General features: G+C 43.6%; 1 protein-coding gene across 2 annotated transcripts in view; it reads left to right on the top strand.

Moving 5' to 3' along the window:
• Window positions 1-19,390, top strand: part of LOC120935994 (WAP four-disulfide core domain protein 5-like) — a 61,631-nt gene that overhangs the window by 13,129 nt on the left and 29,112 nt on the right. The window contains exons 4-5 of one of the 2 annotated variants that reach the window (XM_040348057.1): window positions 1,120-1,268; window positions 6,792-6,963. In XM_040348057.1, the coding sequence (XP_040203991.1) occupies window positions 1,120-1,268; window positions 6,792-6,815 (173 nt within the window). In that variant the 3' untranslated portion in view covers window positions 6,816-6,963. Of the gene's footprint in view, window positions 1-1,119; window positions 1,269-6,791; window positions 6,964-19,390 lie in introns of those variants that run through there. The other variant, XM_040348058.1, reaches the window with a different exon arrangement.

Here is a 19,390-nt window from a genome sequence, read left to right as displayed (position 1 = left end):
GTAATCCAAGTATTAATACACTCCAATGTTACTCAAACCGATATACTATGCAAAGAATTGGCAAAAATTGGTCGATTGTCTTAAGGAATACGGCACCTCATCCCCATAATTTTGTTAGTAATCAAAGGGAGTAAGGAATGCAGGATTATTGCGGTGCCTCAGAAAATCAATACCAATATTTATAAGAAATGTTTAAAAGGTTTTATTAAGTGCAAAGGAAAATTAAAATACATATACAAAACACATCTTAATCCCCTGATGAAGCCAATGTTTGGCGAAACTAGTATTTTAATTTTCCTTTGCAATTAATAAAACTTTGTAAAAAAATTCTTATAAATATTGGTATTGATTTTCTGAGGCACCGCAATAATCCTGCATTCCCTACTCCCTTTGATTACTAATATATACTGTGTAATCTTGATACACATAATACTATATGAAAAATGGTGGAAACCTCCAATCCATTAAAAAAGTGCTGTGCTAATATCCAACGTATCCAACTCAAAAGGACTTTATACTGTAAGTTGGATATTAGCACAACACATTTTGGAATGAATTGGAAGTTTCCTACACTATTCATATAGTATTATGCATATCGAGATAGTACAGTGTATATGTTTGAACAACACTGTAATCTAATGGGGGGGGGGGGGGGGTCTCTAAGGAGGGAAACTGATATAAAAGAACTCGGATCTAATGGGGAGGGTCTTTAAGAGGGGAGCACTGATAAAAGAGGGTTGTGATCTAATGGGGGCCACTACCCCTGTATTATGAAGGGGTGGGGGGCTGGGAGGGAAGGGCCCCACCCTGGGGGTGGTCTTTATGGTTCCTTGTATCAATCCCCTGAAGTTTCTAGTTATGCCTCTGATCTGTATAATGTTTCCATCCCGTGGGGAGAAAAATACAGAGCATGCCACCGCTGACCTCTTGCTGAAAATGATAGCTGCCTGCCTGCACTGACTTAGGAAGCATCAAAGCCTTTAGTACAGACTGAAGGCAGACAGGCAGTATTTTTTTTTTTACATAAGCTTTGGTAGCCTTCATATTCTTGCAGTTTCTTGTAGATCTGGAAATCCTGGGGTATGGTATTGTTTAATCTGGCTGTGTTTTGTATTGCAGTAAAACCTGGATCATGCCTACCTACTTGTGCAAGATGTTCTTTTACCCGACCGAAACCGAAGTGTAATAGTGACAGTGACTGTAAAGGAAAGAAGAAGTGCTGCACCACATGGTGCGGTATGGAGTGTACCGACCCCTGGTCACCTAAGGTACAACTGCCAAACAATTTACAATCAACACCATAGGCCTATCTATCTATCTATCTATCTATCTATCTATCTATCTATCTATCTATCTATCTATCTATCTATCTATCTATCTATCTATCTATCTATCTATCTATCTATCTATCTATCCTCCAGCTCCACCTAGTGACCACAATGGGGCAATTTCCTAAAATACCTTAATATGCAAAATACTGCATTGTGGCCACTAGATGGAGCTGACAATCATAGGGAAAAAAAATTATGAATAAAATAGGTGGACAAGTCATGACAGCTGGGCGAGTGCTTGTGATTTCCATTCCAGCATATTTTTTTTTTTTACCACTTGCTGACCGCTGCACACCGATATACGTTGGCAGAATGGCAGCGGTAGGCAAATGGGCGTACCTGTACGTCCCATTTAAGAATCCGTGCGGTGGGCGCACCTGAGCTGTTGATCTCTGCAGCTCCTCCAGAGTTACCATGGGCCTCTTGGCTGCTTCTCTGATGAATGCTCTCCTTGCCCGGCCAGTCAGTGTAGGTGGACGGTAGGTTTGCATTTGTGCCATACTCTTTCCATTTTCTGATGATGGATTAAACAGAGCTCCGTGAGATGTTCAAAGCTTGGGAGATTTTTTGGTTATAACCTAACCCTGCTTTATACTTATCCACAACTTTATCCCTGACCTGTCTGGTGTGTTCCTTGGCCTTCATGATGCTGTTGTTCATTAAGATTCTCTAACAAACCTCTGAGGGGTTCACAGAACAGCTGTATTTATAGTGAGATTAAATTACACACAGGTGGACTCTATCTACTAATTAGGTGACTTCTGAAGGCAATTGGTTTCACTAGATTTTAGTTAGGGGTATCGGAATAAAGGGGGCTGGATACAAATGCACATCACACTTTTCAGGTATTTATTCAAAAACAAAATTTAAAAAAAACATTTATCATTTTCCTTCCACTTCACAATTATGTGCCACTTTGTGTTGGTCTATCACATAAAATCCCAATAGAATAAATTTCCGTTTTTAGTTGTAACATGACAAAATGTGGAAAAGTACAAGAGGTATGAATACTTTCCACCCCTGTAACATTTGATTTGCTGTCTGTGTGCATCTGTTCAGAAGATTGCAATTCAATTTCTGTCCCAATGACAAATGATTTTTTGAAAATTTGGGTTTTTTAGTGAAACAAGGATTGGTGATAAAGCATCAGTGGACAGGAGACACCTCTTACAGAAGAGAATTTCCCTTCCTAGGGGTAGATTTCCTCTCACTTCCTGTTCTCTCCTTCCGTTTGCAAGTAGGAGTCGTTTGTAAGTTGAATGTTTGAAAGTAGGGGCCTGCCGTATATACTCTGCAGACATTTTGGCCCTAGGTGTTGGTGTTGCCACAGCACTGTAAGCCCTCACAGTTAGTCTTGGTGGGCGCTGGAAAGCCCTGCTGTGTGAACTATTATATCAAGAATTGTAATTACATGCCATTGTTGAACAGTGGTAGAAAAATTGGGCCTTAGGCACTGGTGCTGGTGCCACAACACTGCAACCCCTCAAAGATACTCTTGGTGGGCGCAGGAATGGGCCCTGCTGTGAAATATTAGATCAAGAATTGTAATTACATGCCCCTGTTGAAAAGGGGCAGAAAAATGGGGCCTTTGTTGGTGGTGGTGCTGGTGCCACAACACTGAAACCCCTCACAGATACTCTAGTTGGAGCGCAGGAATGAGCCCGCTGCAAAGTATTGCATCAAAAATTTTATAATTGTATAAAATAGGGGCAGAAAAATTGGGCCTTAGCCACTGGTGGCAGTGCCCAGAACCAAAAATTTTCTTACAAGCTATCAGCATGATCATTGAGGAGGAAAAGGATAGTCACTCAGCATAACAGGATAGCCACTCAGCATCAGCATAGGCAGTCTTGAAGGTATCTGACATTTCAAAAAAAAATATTCAGTTACATCAGCATCAGGTGCTTGGTAGCTTGTGGTGATCCAAGCCTGATTCATTTTTATGAAGGTCAGTCGATCGACCGAGTCTGTAGAGAGGCGCACCCTGTGATCGGTTACAAAGCCTCCAGCAGCACTGAATGTGCGTTCTGAACGATCACTGGATGCAGGACATGCCAGTAGCTCAATTGCGTACTGTGCAAGCTCTGGCCAGTGATCCATCCTTAAGACCCAGTAAGCCAGAGGATATCCGGTGGGAAAGGTGTCCAAGTCTGATCTTGCCCCTAGGTATTCCCGCACCATGTAAAACAGACGCTGGCGATGGTTGCTGAAACTGGTCATACCTTGGGGCTGCGGACTAAAAAATTGTCTGAACGCATCTGTCAGATGGTCACCTTCTCCACCGCTACTTCTGTGACTGAAGCCTCAGCAACACATTGTCCAGGACCAGGATTTTGTAGCCTCCCAGTATCTGGGAACGCGTTGCATAGACCTTTCTGCAAGGCCTCCCGAAGATGTTTCATCTTCTGCTCCCTCTGCGCAGGCAAGATAAGGTCTGCAACCTTACTCTTTTAACATGGATCAAAGAGGGTTGCCAGCCAGTAATGATCCCTCTCCTTGATAGCACGAATACGAGGATCCTTCCGCAGGCTTTGCAGGATCAGGGAGGTCATACAGCGTAGGTTTGCTGAGGCATTCGGTGCGGAGTCCTCTGGGTCACTGAAGACAACAGGATCCGCAGCCATGTACAAGTTCATGGGTTTCTTGGGACTGTAATTGATCCCTTGAAGACTGCTGCTGATGCTGAGTGCTAGGCTCCACCTTCATGCTGACACAATCCTCCTCCTCCTCTTCCTGTGTGATAGGCGGGCAAGCAGGAACACTGTCTGGATAAAGGGGGCCTTGAGAGGTAAGGAAGTCCTCCTCTTCTTCCCTTTGTTCTGCCTCAAGGGCTCTGTCCATTATTCCATGCAGCGTGTGCTCCAACAGGTGAATAAGAGGGACAGTCTCACTGATGCATGTACTGTCACTGCTCACCATCCTCGTGGCCTCCTCAAATGGTGACAGGACAGTGCATGCATCCCTGATCATGGCCCAAAAAAAAACAAGCTCCCCTGACCCTGTCTGCTGCCATATTGGCACAGATACTCATTTATGGCCCTCTGCTGCGTGTGCAGCCGCTGCAGCATGGCCAACGTAGAGTTCCACCTGGTGGGCATGTCACAGATTAGGCGGTTCTTGGGCAGGTTGTATTCTTTTTGGAGGTCTGCCAGCCGAGCACTGGCATTATATGACTGTCGGAAATGCACACAGAATTTCCTGGCCTGCTTCAGGACATCCTGTAAGCCCGGGTACCTGCCCAAGTTGGTGTAGTTGGAATTGTTGTTAGTCCAATGTTCTTCATGCTGTGTCAGGCTGGCTACGTTATATAATTTGAGGTTGGGAAAATGTGCCCCTAAGTATATTTTGGGTAGTTGTAATTTTTCCAATGCAATTTTAGGCCTCCTGCCTTTCAATATAATAACTTGTAAGCCCCCTCTTCTGACTAAAAGTCATTACTCTGGCTAGGGTCCTTACCCAAAGTACTAAGGCCCAGATTCTGAAAGGGCTTACGATGGCGCAACGCCATGTGCGCCGTCGTAAGTCCTAATCTGGGCCGTCGTATCTATGCGACTGATTTTTAGAATCAGTTACGCATAGATAACCATTAGATCCGACAGGCGTAAGGCTCTTACGCTGTCGGATCTTAAATGCAAAATTTCTTTTCGCCGCTAGGTGTCGCCTCCATCGTTTTCCCGATCGAGTATGCAAATTAGCAAAATACGCGAATTCCTGAACGTACGCGCGGTCGACGCAGTGAAGATACGACATTTACGTTAGATTTGCGATGCGTAAAGTTGCCCCTGCTATATGAGGGGCAACCAATGTTAAGTATGGCCGTCGTTCCCACGTCGAAATTTAAAAATTTACATCGTTTGCGTAAGTCGTCCGTGAATGGCGCTGGACGCCATTTACCTTCACGTCAAAACCAATGACGTCCTTGCGACATCATTTAGCGCAATGCACGTCAGGAAATTTTAGAGACGGCTCATGCGCAGTACGATCGGTGCGGGAACACGCCTAATTTAAATGATCCACGCCCCCTACCTGGATCATTTGAATTAGGCAGGCTTGCGCCGGAGGATTTACGCTACGCTGCCGCAACTTTACAGGCAAGTTCTTTGTGAATAAAGCACTTGCCCATAAAACTTGCGGCGGCGTAACGTAAACGAGATACGTTACGCCCGCATAGTTTTATGCCGAGATATGAGAATCTGGGCCTTAAAGTATTATAACCGGGGGCAAGCTGCAAAGCAGGTATCTGACTACTTTCTTAACTGTATGTCAGGAGGGAAAATGTAGAGCTTGAGTCCTCCCACCAGCAGTCAGTTACAAGCCAAGGTTACACAATACACTTTACTCTAGGAAAAAGACAGGAGCCAAACTTTTACCATGGATATTTGCAAGGTCTGGCTATGCTCAGGGATACAGGCTGGGTCATTAGGTAAGGTCCTGGGCTGCAGCTGAGGACTAGTCACAGTAGCCTCAATATCAAGAAATGTACTTTTCTTCTTGGATGTACATAAGCCCTAAGTCAAACATTTCCTACATGTGTATGGCATTACAATTTGCATAATCATAATCATCTGAAGCATAATCATCTGAAGCCAGGCATGATGGTAATGACCATGTAGTCAGGAGTTTCATTGTTCCCATGTCCTCAAGAATTATCACCATAGGTGAGTGGTCTAAGACCGCCATCGTTTTAGTGGAAGCCTCCTGAGGTAGCAGATTTGCTAACACTAGAAAGATGTCCAGCCTAGACAAAGACTGGTGAGGGTGAGGAAATTGGCAAAATGCCGTTCTAAAGGTTGAAGATGTCTCCAGAAATCCTTAAGGTCAACAGTCTTGGACAACATACATGTAGAGCTGGGTAGACTGAACACATGTTGGACCTGATGAAGATTTGGGAACCGTAAATCTGTCTTCCTTAGACGAGAGCATTTTACTGAATTGCTCACTGATGATAATTCCATCCTGGCATTGGTGGGTTATGGTGAATTGAAGCAGTTGTTGAAAAAATTGCTTGCTGTTGGTGTTAGGCCCATAAATTACTACAATAGCAAATTTCTTGCTCATGTAAGTCCATCTACTTTCCACTTGATCTGCTCACTGGTTTATGATACAGCAAGATAATTGTTGGTAACAATTATTGTACCGGCTTTATAAACTTGTACAGGGGAGCCAAAAATGAAACAAAATATCATAAAAGTAAAAAGTAGTTCAATAAAGGTGCATTAAACATCCAATACACATAACACACAGAATTAGAAATCAGAGAGCTACAGGGAACCTCTATTACACTGTGTACAGTATATGGAGTATCTAAGAAAGACAGCTTCGGCTACAACAAGAAATTCCAGCCAGAAACATCCAGCCCAGCCAATTAAAAGTCTTATCCTTGTCTTATTTTCTGTTATCTGTTTCTTCTTTCCAAGCACTGGCTAACCACATTTCAATAACTTTTACATGTTTTTTAAGGATGATTTCCTAGAAGAAGTCTGAAGATTGGAGAGATCCAGACGGAGACTATCATGCTTCTCATCAGTGACACTTCCTCTAGGCCAATAATGAATTCCCTGCAAATGTCTGAAGTTTCCTTCATGTCAGCAATACACCTTCTGCTAATTAATAAAGATAATTTGAAGTGTCACATGTATATGTAGTGTCATTACTTGTTCTAGGTGCAGAAAGCAACCTCCAGAATTTTTAACAGTTTGGGAGTTTGTTTTTCTCCTTTTTCGGTTTAATACGAAAATGAGGTCTTTAGAATGGTCGCTGACCATTTTCAGTCCTTCTCTGCTTTGGTGTTTCTGCCTGGCTGTGGTATAGAGGTTCTTCAGAAAGCTGACCCCTTTGAGGGCTCATGTTGATGGGCCTTGTGTTTTCGGCTGCACATCAAACTCAAATCAGCAGATCCCCCATTTACATAGAAAACCGTAGAAAGATAGAAAAGTGATGGCAAAAAAAAAGACCAAGGAGCCCAACAAGTCTGCCCATTTTTTTGTTTTGGTAATAGTATAGAACTAAAGTATGCGTGATGTGGTTGGCACCACCTGTCTGACCTGCTTTGTGTTTCTCTGGATGCAGTACATCCTACTGAGATTCCTTTGCATTGCAGACAAAGAAAGGCAAAGACAGCCCCATGCATAGCTCCCAACTGTCCCTGATTTGGAGCAAAGTCCCTCTGTCCCTCATTCCTCTGATCTATGGAGTTGTATATAAAATGTACTTTTTATCTATCAAAAAGTGTTTTCCAGCTCTAATGCCGCATACAGACGATCGTTTTTTGTGATGAAAAAAAATGACGTTTTTGAAAACGTCATTTAAAATGATAGTGTGTGGGGAAAATGTCGTTTTATGTCTTCAGAAAAACGACCAAAAAAAAATTCGAACATGCTCGAATTTTTTGTGTCGTTTTTCAAAATGTCATTTTTTGTGTCAATGAAAATGATAGTGTGTGGGCAAAACAACGTTTTTAAACCCGCACATGCCCAGAAGCAAGTTTTGAGACGGGAGGTAAAACTACCATTCATAATGGAGTAAGCACATTCATCACGCTGTAACAGACAAAAAAGCACGAATCATCTTTTACTAACAAGTAACCAGCTAAAAGCAGCCTCAAGGCGAATAGAACTTCCCCTTTAGAGTGCCGTCACTTTGTTCATCATTTTTCAAAATGATGGTGTGTATGCTACATCGTTTTTGAAAATGAAGTTTCAAAAATGTCGTTTTTTTTCATCACTTCAAACGTCATTTTTTTTTCATCACAAAAAACGACCGTCTGTATGCGGCATAAACCTTTCATCTGATTTCTAAATGGCTGCATTTGTAAATGCCAAAAGCCAATATAAAGGAATAATAGTGGTAAAAAAGCACTTGTGGGTTTAACCAATCTTGTTTTTTTGTTGTACAATTCTCCTTTAAGGGGGTGTGGCAAGGGGTGTGTCCTATGCCTGCATACTTTTAATGATAGGTGTCCCTCATTCTCATCTCAAAAAGTTGGGAGGTATGCCCATGCCATTCCTTCCAGGTTCTCTGATATTGTTTTTGTTTAATTTATTTATAGCACTGATGTAGAGAATATATGGAAACCCCTATCCCTGGACAAGTAGGTCCAGGGAAAACACTCATTTTACCACTAAGAACCTTGAAAAAGGGGGAGCGATAATCCGATGAAGCATGTTGGCTGCACACCTTTTACCAACTATTAACAAAGTCTGAAACAGAAACTTTCATGTGTATGACTTTTCATGCGAGGCCTTCCTTACCACACATTCAAACACATCCATCCTGAGGAACCAACCTCCTGCCCAGTACCTCCAGGAGTCAAGTAGGGGCTCTGCCCACTGGACCACATCATTTATTCACAGTGTTCTGTGAATGTGAAAACTGCAAGTTCCAACAGCCTTTGTGGTTGTTGGCTTGTACATAGTTTTCAATGAAGTTCATTGAGCTTCCTGTCATTAAGTAACTGCCTGCCGGTATTGGAGGTATAGAACGGCAGACACAATCCGCGCTAACCCCTTAAATTGAGTGAATACTTAAATAATAAATGACTGTGACATAAAATAATTAAATGTAAAGTGCTGCACCTCAATACAAAGAAGCCTAATATTGGGCTCCAAACAACATATGGAAAAAAAAGGAAAAAAGTGCGCTACTTATAAATCAATAATAAATGCAATGAATATGAAAAAGTTCAATATTGTGAAAATATGAATAAAGTGAAAAAAATATATATATATAATATTGTCCCATGCAGGAATCCAGCTGGGTTGTGCAATCATATGTGAATAAATCCGATCAGGAAAACATCTATTCTTAGAAGCTTTGGCTCATCCCAGGGCTCTTGCTGCTACAGATGAATCAGCTGGCAAAAAACTTCAATCCAACACAGGAAAAAGATGGCAGCTTACCAGATAGATGGACCCACAAGGGGTCAGTCAGGCACTCAGTGTAGATATCAATCGCGGGGTCCCGTTTAGCTGTTCAGGTGCTTCCCTCTCACGGACACTCAAGAACCAGGTTCAGGAATCCCACTTTCTGCTCCAGATTTGGCAACCGAAATCCGCGTGCTCAGACCGTATATGAAATTACGATGGAAGGGAGGACTCTCGTCATTACGAGTCTGGAAGAGTCCTCCCTTCCATCTTAATTTCATATACGGTCTGAGCACACAGATTTCGCAACCATTTTTCATGACGAGAATTTTTTTTTTTAATTGGTCGTGAAAAACTGTCGTGTGTATGCTCCAGAGCATTTTTGTAGATGAGAAAAATGGCAGAATTTTTTTTAAAACCTGCTCTATTTTTTCTCGTCGTTTTTCACACCTTTTTTATTTACGTCGTGAAAAATGGTCGTGTGTACGCTTTAACGAGGGGGGAAAAAACATGCATGCTCAGAAGTAATGAGACGGGGAAACTAAGCAAAAGCAGCCCAAAGGGTGGCGCCATTCGAATGGAACTTCCCCTTTATAGTGTCGTCGTACGTGTTGTACGTCACACGCTTTTTCTCGAGCATTTTTTTCCACGAACGTGTGTATGCAAGGCAGGCTTGAGAGGAATCACGACAAATCACGTCGAGAAAAACTTATTTTTTTTGCATGACATGAATAACGTGTGTAAAGGGTTGCTTTATTAGCGTGGTATCTTTGTTTATAGCTACACAGACAGACAGTCTGCAGGACTGTGGCATTACACCCACAATCTAATGATTGTGGTGCAATACTTTACAGGCTCCTAACACAAAATAACGAATGCTTTTTTTTTTTTGTACCTGCAAAAGAAATGTACATTTTTTTTTCTTTTTTTGTAAAGGTAAACGTACCCTTTAAAAAGCAATTACTCAGGCACGCAACACTATACCCAAATAACTTTTTATCATATTATTGAGGCAGATAGAACTTTCTTTTGGTGGTATTTATTTTATATATATATATATATATATATATATATATATATATATATATATATATATACCGAAAATATTGAAAAAAAATCTTAGGGCCAGATCCACAAAAGGGATACGCCGGCGTATCTACTGATACGCCGTCGTATCCCTGTTTCTATCTATGGAACTGATCCACAGAATCAGTTTCTCATAGATAGGCAGAAGATCCGACATGTGTAAGGGACTTACACTGTCGGATCTTAGGATGCAGTACCGCTTCCGCCGCTGGGGGCATTTCTCGTCGAAATGCTGCGTCGGGTATGCAAATTAGCACTTACAGAGATCCACAAAGCTTTTACATAGTGTAAAGTTAGTACACCATGTAAAAGTAGACGCTTCTTTCCCGCGACGCTGTCAAATTTTTTTTTTTTTTTAAAATTCCCGCCGCATCTCTTTTTTCCCGACGCAACTTTTTTTACCCGGCGCGATTCACAAAACTCGGCGTAACGTAATTTCGCGCAATGCACGTCGGGAAAATCGCGTCAGGAGCATGCGCAGTACGTCCGGCGCGGGAGCTCGCCTAATTTAAATGGGACTCGCCCCATTAGATTGGGCCCGCCTTGCGCCGGACGAATTTAAGTAACACAGCTGAAAATTTCTAGGTAAGTGCTTTGTGGATCGGGCACTTAGGTAGAGATTTTGCGGCGGTGTAACTTAACCACTTACCCCCCGGACCATATTGCTGCCCAAAGACCAGAGTACTTTTTGCGATTCGGGACTCTGTCGCTTTAACAGACAATTGCGCAGTCGTGCGACGTGGCTCCCAAACAAAATTGGCGTCCTTTTTTTCCCACAAATAGAGCTTTCTTTTGGTGGTATTTGATCACCTCTGCGGTTTTTAGTTTTTGCGCTATAAACAAAAATAGAGCGACAATTTTGAAAAAAATGAATATTTTTTACATTTTGCTATAATAAATATCCCCCAAAAATATATAAAAAAAAAAATTTTTTCCTCAGTTTAGGCCGATACGTTTTCTTCTACATATTTTTCGTAAAAAAAAATCGCAATAAGCGTTTATTGATTGGTTTGCGCAAAAGTTATAGCGTTTACAAAATAGGGGGTAGTTTTATGTCATTTTTATTATATTTTTTTTACTAGTAATGGCGGCGATCAGCGATTTTTTTTTTCGGTACTGCGACATTATGGCGGACACTTCGGACACTTTTGACACATTTTTGGGACCATTGGCATTTTTATAGCGATCAGTGCTATAAAAATGCATTGGATTACTATAAAAATGCCACTGGCAGTGAAGGGGTTAACACTAGGGGGCGGGGAAGGGGTTAAGTATGCCTGGGTGTGTTCTTACTGTGGGGGGGGGGGTGGCCTCACTAGGGGAAACACTGATCCTCGGTTCATACATTGTATGAACCGAAGATCAGCATTTCCCCTGCTGACAGGACCGGGAGCTGTGTGTTTACACACACAGCTCCCGGTCCCCGCTCTGTACCGAGCGATCGCGTGTGCCCGGCGGCGATCGCGCCCGCCAGGCACACGCACGGGAGTCGGGGGCGAGCGGGTGGCGGCTGGGAGAGAGGACGTCATATTACGTGCTCTCGCCCAGCAGAGCCACCTTGTGGACGTATTTCGACGGTGCGGCGACGGCAAGTGGTTAAATAGGAAGATTTAAGTTAAGCCCGCTCGTTGTGGATCTGGCCCTTAGTTTTTATTATATTATTTTGCAAATAAATAATCTTTCTTCATGAATTTAGGCTGAAATGTATTCTGATACATTTCTTTGGTAAAAAATATCCCAACTCAGTGTATATTATTTGGTCAGTGTAAAAGTTAAAGAGTAGGGTTGAGCGAACCCGAACTGTAAAGTTCGGGTTCGGTACGGACTTTGGGTTTTTCCCGAACCCGAACCCGAATAATTGGAAAAAGTCCGGGTTCGGGTATGTTTTGGCGTGCTGCACGGCAGCAAATCGCCATTCGTGTTACTGCTGTGACTGCGAACTGATCACAGCCATGCCTACTTATGGCATGGCTGTGATTGGCCAGTGCAGCATGTGACCCATCATGTGACGTGCCTCTATATTAGATAGAGGCACACAGCACAGATCGTCACTCTGCTTCACTCATGACAGGGAAAGGCTGCTGAATCTGCTGGTTAGGGAAAGTGTTAGTTGTATCTGGCTCGTTTTCACTGTGCTTCACTTATGTCAGGGAAAGGCTGCTGAATCTGATCAGGGACAGTGTTAGGTCTATCCTGCTATGCTGCTCCAGAAATATCAAGAAGCACACTTTATTTCTTTGATATCTGCATCATCATATGGCATCTGGCCCGTTGTCACTGCTTCACTTATGTGAGGGAAAGGCTGCTGAATCTGCTTAGGGAGAGTTTTAGGTCTATGTTGCTCCAGAAATATCGACACACACTCTATTCCTGTGACATCTGCTGTGCTTCATATAGTTTAGGAATTTTGTTAAGCTATAGGGGCAGTTTGCAATCTATAGGTGACTCTGAATATTTCAACAGCAGTACACCTGCCACACCACCTGTGCACCTGTGATATACGGTGTTTCCTGAAATATTTTTCCTATAGGGGCAGTCAGCACTCTATAGGTGACTGAGTATTTCAACAGCACTACACCTGCCACACCACCTGTGCACCTGTGATATACTGTGTTTCTGTCAAGTATTTAGTCAGGGAGAGTTTCCTGAAATATTTTTCCTATAGGGGCAGTCAGCACTCTATAGGTGACTTAGTATTTCAACAGCACTACACATGCCACACCACCTGTGCACCTGTAATATACTGTGTTTCTGTCAAGTACATAGTCAGGGAGAGTTTCCTGAAATATTTTTCCTATAGGGGCAGTCAGCACTCTATAGGTGACTGAGTATTTCAACAGCACTACACCTGCCACACCACCTGTGCACCTGTGATATACAGTGTTTCTGTCAAGTACATAGTCAGGGAGAGTTTCCTGAAATATTTTTCCTATAGGAGCAGTCAGCACTCTATAGGTGACTGAGTATTTCAACAGCACTACACCTGCCACACCACCTGTGCACCTGTGATATACTGTGTTTCTGTCAAGTACATAGTCAGGGAGAGTTTCCTGAAATATTTTTCCTATAGGAGCAGTCAGCACTCTATAGGTGACTGAGTATTTCAACAGCACTACACCTGCCACACCACCTGTGCACCTGTGATATACTGTGTTTCTGTCAAGTACATAGTCAGAGAGAGTTTCCTGAAATATTTTTCCTATAGGGGCAGTCAGCACTCTATAGGTGACTGAGTATTTCAACAGCACTACACCTGCCACACCACCTGTGCACCTGTGATATACTGTGATTCTGTCAAGTACATAGTCAGGGAGAGTTTCCTGAAATATTTTTCCTATAGGGACAGTCAGCACTCTATAGGTGACTGAGTATTTCAACAGCAGTACACCTGACACCACCTGTGCACCTGTGATATACTGTGTTTCTGTCAAGTACATAGTCAGGGAGAGTTTCCTGAAATATTTTTCCTATAGGAGCAGTCAGCACTCTATAGGTGACTGAGTATTTCAACAGCAGTACACCTGCCACACCACCTGTGCACCTGTGATATACTGTGTTTCTGTCAAGTACATAGTCAGGGAGAGTTTCCTGAAATATTTTTCCGATAGGGGCAGTCAGCACTCTATAGGTGACTGAGTATTTCAACAGCACTACACATGCCACACCACCTGTGCACCTGTAATATACTGTGTTTCTGTCAAGTACATAGTCAGGGAGAGTTTCCTGAAATATTTTTCCTATAGGGGCAGTCAGCACTCTATAGGTGACTGAGTATTTCAACAGCACTACACCTGCCACACCACCTGTGCACCTGTGATATACAGTGTTTCTGTCAAGTACATAGTCAGGGAGAGTTTCCTGAAATATTTTTTCCTATAGGAGCAGTCAGCACTCTATAGGTGACTGAGTATTTCAACAGCACTACACCTGCAACACCACCTGTGCACCTGTGATATACTGTGTTTCTGTCAAGTACATAGTCAGGGAGAGTTTCCTGAAATATTTTTCCGATAGGGGCAGTCAGCACTCTATAGGTGACTGAGTATTTCAACAGCAGTACACCTGCCACACCACCTGTGCACATGTGATATACTGTGTGTCTGTCAAGTACATAGTCAGGGAGAGTTTCCTGAAATATTTTTCATATAGGGGCAGTCAGCACTCTATAGGTGACTGAGTATTTCAACAGCACTACACCTGCCACACCACCTGTGATATACTGTGTTTCTGTCAAGTACATAGTCAGGGAGAGTTTCCGGAAATATTTTTCCTATAGGGGCAGTCAGCACTCTATAGGTGACTGAGTATTTCAACAGCAGTACACCTGCCACACCACCTGTGCACCTGTGATATACTGTGTTTCTGTCAAGTACTTAGTCAGGGAGAGTTTCCTGAAATATTTTTCCTATAGGGGCAGTCAGCACTCTATAGGTGACTGAGTATTTCAACAGCACTACACCTGCCACACTACCTGTGCACCTGTGATATACTGTGTTTCTGTCAAGTACATAGTCAGGGAGAGTTTCCTGAAATATTTTTCCTATAGGAGCAGTCAGCACTCTATAGGTGACTGAGTATTTCAACAGCACTACACCTGCCACACCACCTGTGCACCTGTGATATACCGTGTTTCTGTCAATTACATAGGTAGGGAGAATTTCCTGATTTTTTTCCTATAGGGGCAGTCAGCACTCTATAGGTGACTGAGTATTTCAACAGCAGTACACCTGCCACACCACCTGTGCACCTGTGATATACTGTGTTTATGTCAAGTACATAGTCAGGGAGAGTTTCCTGAAATATTTTTCCTATAGGGGCAGTCAGCACTCTATAGGTGACTGAGTATTTCAACAGCAGTACACCTGCCACACCACCTGTGCACCTGTGATATACTGTGTTTCTGTCAAGTACATAGTCAGGGAGAGTTTCCTGAAATATTTTTCCAATAGGGGCAGTCAGCACTCTATAGGTGAGTGAGTATTTCAACAGCACTACACCTGCCACACCACCTGTGCACCTGTGATATACTGTGTTTCTGTCAAGTACATAGTCAGAGAGAGTTTCCTGAAATATTTTTCCTATAGGGGCAGTCAGCACTCTATAGGTGACTGAGTATTTCAACAGCAGTACACCTGCCACACCACCTGTGCACATGTGATATACTGTGTTTCTGTCAAGTACATAGTCAGGGAGAGTTTCCTGAAATATTTTTTCCTATAGGGGCAGTCAGCACTCTATAGGTGACTGAGTATTTCAACAGCACTACACCTGCCACACCACATGTGCACCTGTGATATACTGTGTTTCTGTCAAGTACATAGTCAGGGAGAGTTTCCTGAAATATCTTTCCTATAGGAGCAGTCAGCACTCTATAGGTGACTGAGTATTTCAACAGCACTACACCTGCCACACCACCTGTGCACCTGTGATATACTGTGTTTCTGTCAATTACATAGGTAGGGAGAATTTCCTGATTTTTTTTCCTATAGGGGCAGTCAGCACTCTATAGGTGACTGAGTATTTCAACAGCAGTACACCTGCCACACCACCTGTGCACCTGTGATATACTGTGTTTATGTCAAGTACATAGTCAGGGAGAGTTTCCTGAAATATTTTTCCTATAGGGGCAGTCAGCACTCTATAGGTGACTGAGTATTTCAACAGCAGTACACCTGCCACACCACCTGTGCACCTGTGATATACTGTGTTTCTGCCAAGTACATAGTCAGGGAGAGTTTCCTGAAATATTTTTCCAATAGGGGCAGTCAGCACTCTATAGGTGAGTGAGTATTTCAACAGCACTACACCTGCCACACCACCTGTGCACTTGTGATATACTGTGTTTCTGTCAAGTACATAGTCAGAGAGAGTTTCCTGAAATATTTTTCCTATAGGGGCAGTCAGCACTCTATAGGTGACTGAGTATTTCAACAGCAGTACACCTGCCACACCACCTGTGCACATGTGATATACTGTGTTTCTGTCAAGTACATAGTCAGGGAGAGTTTCCTGAAATATTTTTTCCTATAGGGGCAGTCAGCACTCTATAGGTGACTGAGTATTTCAACAGCACTACACCTGCCACACCACATGTGCACCTGTGATATACTGTGTTTCTGTCAAGTACATAGTCAGGGAGAGTTTCCTGAAATATTTTTCCTATAGGAGCAGTCAGCACTCTATAGGTGACTGAGTATTTCAACAGCACTACACCTGCCACACCACCTGTGCACCTGTGATATACTGTGTTTCTGTCAAGTACATAGTCAGGGAGAGTTTCCTGAAATATTTTTCCTATAGGGGCAGTCAGCACTCTATAGGTGACTGAGTATTTCAACAGCACTACACCTGCCACACCACCTGTGCACATGTGATATACTGTGTTTCTGTCAAGTACATAGTCAGGGAGAGTTTCCTGAAATATTTTTTCCTATAGGGGCAGTCAGCACTCTATAGGTGACTGAGTATTTCAACAGCACTACACCTGCCACACCACATGTGCACCTGTGATATACTGTGTTTCTGTCAAGTACATAGTCAGGGAGAGTTTCCTGAAATATTTTTCCTATAGGAGCAGTCAGCACTCTATAGGTGACTGAGTATTTCAACAGCACTACACCTGCCACACCACCTGTGCACCTGTGATATACTGTGTTTCTGTCAAGTACATAGTCAGGGAGAGTTTCCTGAAATATTTTTCCTATAGGGGCAGTCAGCACTCTATAGGTGACTGAGTATTTCAACAGCACTACACCTGCCACACCAACTGTGCACCTGTGATATACTGTGTTTCTGTCAAGTACTGAAATATTTCCTGAAATAAGTTCCTGAAATATTTTTCCTATTGGGCCAGTCAGCAATCTATATGTGACTCTGTATATTTTAACAGAACTGCACCTTTCCCCTGTGATATACTGTCTGTGCAGTACAATGTTTAGTGCTGGCTTCCTGCTTATTGCTATAGCTAGAGAAATATATAGGTGAATCTCTGCCTATTTCACCAGCTTACACTTTTTTGTATTTAAAATTTCTCAAAATTAGGGCAAGACCCTAAATTTGAGAAATATATAGGTGAATCTCTGCCCATTTCACCAGCGCTCCACCTGTCCCCTGTGATATACTGTCTGTGCAGTACATTGTTTAGTGCTGGCTTCCTGCTTATTGCTATAGCTAGAGAAATATATAGGTGAATCTCTGCCTATTTCACCAGCTTACACTATTTTTGTATTTAAAATTTCTCAAAATTAGGGCAAGACCCTAAATTTGAGAAATATATAGGTGAATCTCTGCCCATTTCACCAGCACTCCACCTGTCCCCTGTGATATACTGTCTGTGCAGTACATTGTTTAGTGCTGGCTTCCTGCTTATTGCTATAGGTAGAGAAATATATAGGTGAATCTCTGCCTATTTCACCAGCTTACACTATTTTTGTATTTAAAATTTCTCAAAATTAGGGCAAGACCCTAAATTTGAGAAATATGAGGAAAACGTCAAATAAGGGACGTGGCCGCGGTCGTGGTGCTGCTGGTGGAGCTCCTGTTACAGGGAGAGGACGTGGTCGATCTGTGCCAGCTACAAGCACAAGTGAAACACCTTTCTCAGGTGCGAGTAGCCGACAGAGCCTGCAGCGGTATTTGGTCGGGCCTAATCCAGCTCTACGAATGTTGAGGCCAGGAGCAGAACAGGCGGTAGTAGATTGGGTTGCTGACAGTGCCTCCAGTTCCTTCACATTGTTTTCCAACCAGTATTGTGCTGAAAGCTCAGAGTTGGCGCCTGCAGCCGATGTCCACCATCAGTCTTTCACCTCACCCCCTTGCAAATCAGCCAAGCAGTCTGAGCCCCAAAGCATGCAGCAGTCTCTTCTTCTTTTTGATGAGTCTGTTAGCATGTGTTCCCAGGGCCATCCACCTAGCCCAGCCCCAGAAGGGGAAGAGATTGAGTGCACCGATGCCCAACCACTTATATTTCAGGATGAGTTCATGGGGGGACCATCACAGCACGTCTTGCATGATGATGATGAAACACAGTTGCCAACTGCTGGTGCTTTTGCAATTGTGCAGACCGACAAGGAGGGCAGTGGTGAAGACTGGGTGGAAGATGATGTGGAGGACGATGAGGTCCTCGACCCGACATGGAATCAACCTCATGCAGGTGACCCATGTAGTTCGGAGGAAGAGGCGGTGGTCGCACAGAGCCACCAGCACAGCAGAAGAGGGAGCAGGGTGCCAAAGCAGAGCGTCTGTCCCCTAGACAGTAGGCCTGCTACTGCCCAACGCAGCAAGGGACCGAGCACACCAAAGCCAGGTCCAAGGAGTTCCCTAGCGTGGCAGTTCTTCACACAATGTGCTGATGACAAGACACGCGTGGTTTGCACGTTGTGCAATCAGAGCCTGAAGCGAGGCATAAACGTTCTCAACCTGAGCACAACCTGCATGACCAGGCATCTAAGTGCAAAGCACGAGCTGCAGTGGAGTAGACACCTCAAAAACCAAGAAAGGTCTCTGGCTCCTCCTGCTTCCTCTTCTGCATCAGTCTCGGGCCTCTCTGCCTCTTCATCCACCTCCCTAGTGACAGTGCCACTTGCCACCCCTCAATTAGAGGACCGGCAGGCAACACTACCACCTGGGTCACCAAACATCTCCACAATGTCCCATGGAAGCATTCAGCTCTCCATCTCCCAAACACTGGAGCGTAAGAGGAAGTACCCCTCTATCCACCCGCGATCCCTGGCCCTGAATGCCAACATTTCAAAATTACTGGCCTTTGAAATGCTGTCATTCCGTCTGGTGGAGACGCAGAGTTTTAAAAGCCTGATGGCATTGGCTGTCCCACAGTACGTCGTGCCCAGCCGCCACTACTTTTCCAGGTGAGCCATCCCTTCCCTGCACAATCAAGTGGGGGACAAAATCAGGTGTGCACTGCACAACGCCATCTGTGCCAAGGTCCACCTAACTATGGATACGTGGACCAGTAAGCACGGTCAGGGACGTTATATCTCCCTAACAGCGCACTGGGTAAATGCAGTGACGGCTGGGCCTGAGGCGGATAGCAGTTTGGCGCATGTCCTTCCACCACCGAGGATTGCAGGGCGCTTCAGTTTGCCTCCGGTT

Source organism: Rana temporaria, chromosome 4, assembly GCF_905171775.1.
Source record: "Rana temporaria chromosome 4, aRanTem1.1, whole genome shotgun sequence".
NCBI lineage: Eukaryota > Metazoa > Chordata > Amphibia > Anura > Ranidae > Rana > Rana temporaria.
Note: the sequence above shows the minus strand (reverse complement) of the source record. Positions and strands in the feature narration are given on the sequence as shown.